Source organism: Camelina sativa, chromosome 11 (genome assembly GCF_000633955.1).
Source record: "Camelina sativa cultivar DH55 chromosome 11, Cs, whole genome shotgun sequence".
Taxonomy (NCBI): domain Eukaryota; kingdom Viridiplantae; phylum Streptophyta; class Magnoliopsida; order Brassicales; family Brassicaceae; genus Camelina; species Camelina sativa.
In genome coordinates, this window is record NC_025695.1 from 14,661,204 (window position 1) to 14,665,388 (window position 4,185).

Sequence of the window (4,185 nt, forward strand, 5' to 3'; positions counted from 1 at the left end):
CGCCCCCTGCGCCGCTGTCCGTCGAAGAACGCTACGAAGGCCACAGACGCCGCCCAGCGTCTATAGTCGTAGGATCCATCGATCGACGTAGCAGGCGGGAACCAGCTGACGAACACCAGGACCGTCAAGGCCAGCGGAGCCGAAGCCCACGGACTCCGACATTACCGGCCCGACAGTCTGAGGGAGACCTCAAGGATGAAACAATACGGCGCCTCGAGACGATGCTCCACGAGCTCTCCTCGAGAGTACATCGGGCGACGAGCTCCGCTCCCAATCTCGATCGAGTACTGGAGGAAGTCCAGCGCTCGCCATTTACAGCACGGATCTCCCGCGTTCGCATTCATTACGTGAACAAATTCAAGTTCGCCCCGTATAATGGATTGGATGATCCAAAACCGTTCTTAACTTCAATGAGTGTTGCGATTGGCCGAGCTCATTTCAGCGAGGAGGAGTACGAAGCTGGCTGCTGCCAGCTATTTGTTGAAAACTTGGCCCACGAGGCCTTAGGATGGTTCTCCCGACTCCCGCCGAACTCGATCGGAAGCTATCACGAGCTAACAACCGCTTTCCTACAACACCATTCCACGTTCATGATTCGAGGTGCCTCGAATGCCGACCTCTGGAACATGTTTCAACAAAGCAACGAGTCACTCCGGGAATTCATGGAGAGATTCAAAAGAATAGTCTCGAAACTCTCGATCGCCGACGACACAGCAATCTCAGCTCTCCGTAATGCTCTTACTCACGGTTCCCGATTTCGGGAAGACATCATCATCCACGAGCCCCTATCCCTGGACGACGCGTTACACCGCGCCAACAGGTACATCGAGCTGGACGAAGAAAGCGCATCGAGAGCGAACCGACCATTGCCAGAACCGCCAACCTCAAAGTCGGCCAAAGGAAAGGAAAAGGCACAGGACGAGCATCATGAGCCTCGTCAGCACTTCGACAAGGAATACGCTGATAAGCTGGAAAAAGCAAAGAAAGCTCAAGCGTTCGCTGTTAGCGATCAGGACCCCCAGGCGTCATCATCGAAACCCTGGAATAACAAATGGGTCCGGGACCCATCGGGTAAGGGTGGAAAGAAGTACTGCAACTACCATAAACGAGCAGGGCATACCACTGAAGAATGCCGCACCCTCCAGCAAATACTGCTGGATAAATTCAAGGGAGGCCACATTGACGTCGAACACGAGCGACGACTAACAACGGCCCACAGAGATAGTCAATTTTTTAACCCTGAGGACGAAAACCCCAGTAGGCAGTACAGCATAGCTCCCGCGCCACAGCACATCACAAGGGCCCTACCCCTGCCCCCGCCCCCAGCACCAACCCTTAAAAGGAACCCCGAGCCGGTCGACGACCCAAATGCTCCAGCTCCGCGCCGAAGAATTAATATGATTATGGGCGGCCTAACGACTTGCCGAGACTCGGTGCGTTCCATCAAAGCTTATCGGCGGGGACTAGAAGTGAAGCGGGACTGGATGGCTCAAAGTACACCGTCGACCACAACCTATGAGCCGATCACATTCACGGAAGACGATGCGTCAGGCCTAGCCGGGCCGCACAACGACCCCCTCGTAGTCGAGATGACAATTGGTGAAAGCATAGTCACCAAAATCTTGATTGATACTGGCAGCTCGGTAAACGTCATTTTCAAAGACGTACTAATTCAGATGGAGGTAGACCTGCGAACGGCCGATCATGACGTCCAACCCCTCACAGGCTTTGACGGCGACACGGTTATGACAGTTGGTACGATCATGCTACCAGTCTACGTAGGCGGAACGATGCACTGCATCAATTTTGCCATCATCGATAAACCAATCGTCTACAACGTCATCCTGGGGACTCCATGGTTGCATAGGATGAAAGCTGTGGCGTCGACGTACCATCAGTGCGTAAAGTTTCCAACCTCAAGAGGAATATTCACGCTACGAGGAGACCCGTTGATCGCCAGAACTTGCTTCATCATCGAACGACAACAGCGCAGTGCCCGCACCTTCGCAATCTCAGACCCTGCCGAGCAGCCAGATGGTCGCGTCCGTCCCAACACCGAGCTAATCATCCAGGTAAACATCGACCCTTCCGACACGACTCGTTGCATGGGGATCGGTGCCGACCTGCCGCAGACTATCAAGGACGAGCTCGTAAAGTTTCTGTCCCAAAACGTCGAAACCTTTGCATGGAGCATGAGCAGTATGACCGGAATTGATCCCACCATAACATGTCACGAACTCAATGTGGATCCAACGTTCAAACCGGTCAAGCAAAAGCGAAGAAAACTCGGGCTAGAGCGTTCGGCCGCCGTTAACGAAGAGATCAAAAAACTACTCACGGCTGGGTCCATCAGAGAAGTCAAGTACCCCGACTGGTTAAGTAACCCAGTAGTTGTGAAGAAAAAGAACGGCAAGTGGCGGGTGTGCGTCGATTTTACCGATCTTAACAAGTCGTGCCCAAAGGACAGCTTTCCTCTACCAAGAATCGACCAACTGGTCGAAGCGACCGCGGGGAACGAGCTTCTATCGTTCATGGACGCATACTCCGGGTACAACCAGATAATGATGCATAAAAACGATCAAGAAAAGACGGCCTTTATCACCGATCAAGGCACTTACTGCTACAAGGTTATGCCGTTTGGCCTGAAGAATGCTGGTGCGACCTACCAACGCCTTGTCAACCGGATGTTTGCCGACCAGCTCGGCCGAACAATGGAAGTGTACATCGATGATATGCTGGTGAAATCAACTCACGCTGCCGACCACGTTTCACATCTCGCTAAGTGCTTTGAAGTTCTCAACCGATATAACATGAAGCTGAATCCAGCTAAGTGCTCGTTCGGCGTAACTTCTGGAGAGTTCCTAGGATACCTCGTCACCAAGAGGGGTATCGAAGCTAACCCGAAACAGATTTCGGCGCTTACCAACCTACCATCTCCAAGAAATACTCGAGAAGTTCAACGACTTACTGGGCGAATCGCCGCCCTCAATCGATTTATCTCACGATCTACCGACAAGTGTCTACCGTTTTACCAGCTGCTTCGCAGCAACAAAAAGTTTGAGTGGGATGATAAGTGTGAGTCTGCCTTCCAGGAGCTCAAAAACTATCTCGCTACTCCTCCAGTCCTAGCTAAACCTGATCAGGGGGAAACGCTTTACCTGTACATCGCTGTCTCCAGCTCGGCGGTCAGCGGTGTACTCATTAAAGAGGACAGGGGAGATCAGCATCCCATTTTCTATGTGAGCAAAAGTCTCGATGGAGCTGAGCTCCGATATCCAACCTTGGAGAAGCTCGCCTACGCCGTAGTTATCTCGGCTAGGAAGCTACGTCCATACTTCCAATCTCACACTGTTGAAGTCTTAACTAACCAGCCGTTGAGGACCATCCTACACAGTCCGAGTCAATCAGGTCGCCTGGCCAAATGGGCAGTGGAATTAAGCGAATATGATATCGAATACAAGAATCGCACTTGTGCGAAATCTCAAGTACTCGCAGATTTTTTGGTTGAGCTCTCCCCTGAACTAGAATCAGGGGCTCCGCGCGCAGAGAAATGGTCGTTACACGTCGATGGTGCTTCCTCCCGACACGGCTCTGGGATCGGAATACATCTCGTTTCGCCGACAGGAGAAGTACTCGAACAGTCATTCCGGCTCGCCTTCACTGCCTCAAACAACGAGGCCGAGTATGAAGCCCTGATCGCAGGAATGAGATTGGCAGGTGGAATCGGGGTTAAGAAGTTACAAGTTTTTTGCGACTCGCAACTAGTAACTCACCAGTTCAGCGGCGATTACGAATGCAGGAATGACCGAATGGACGCTTACCTTAAGGTTGTCCAGGAACTGTCCGGCTCATTTGAGTCGTTTGAATTGACGAAAATCTCTCGTAGCGACAATGCTCCAGCTGACGCCCTGGCCGTCCTCGCTTCAACATCCGACCCCGACCTCCGTCGAATCATTCCTGTCGAGAGTATTGATCAGCCGAGCATCAATCTCCCAACGAACATCGATCCCATTGCTCAAGATTATAAAAAGAAAAAGGTTATGGAGGATGCGAGCATCAACATGCCATCCTCAACGAAACAAAGAACAGGTGAGGGTCCTCCTGTGCTAACATTGCGTATCTCTGAACCATTGGCCGTTGCGCCATCGACTTCTGTTAGAAGCACGACCGAACAAGAATCCACCG

At 52.0% G+C, this 4,185-nt stretch overlaps 1 protein-coding gene across 1 annotated transcript in view; it reads left to right on the forward strand.

Moving 5' to 3' along the window:
• The window catches only part of LOC104727965, a 4,370-nt gene continuing 185 nt past the window's right edge, over positions 1-4,185 (forward strand). The window contains exon 1 of the mRNA XM_010447016.2: positions 1-4,154. Coding sequence (XP_010445318.1) covers positions 222-4,154 — 3,933 coding nt within the window. The 5' untranslated portion in view covers positions 1-221. The remainder of the gene's footprint in view (positions 4,155-4,185) is intronic.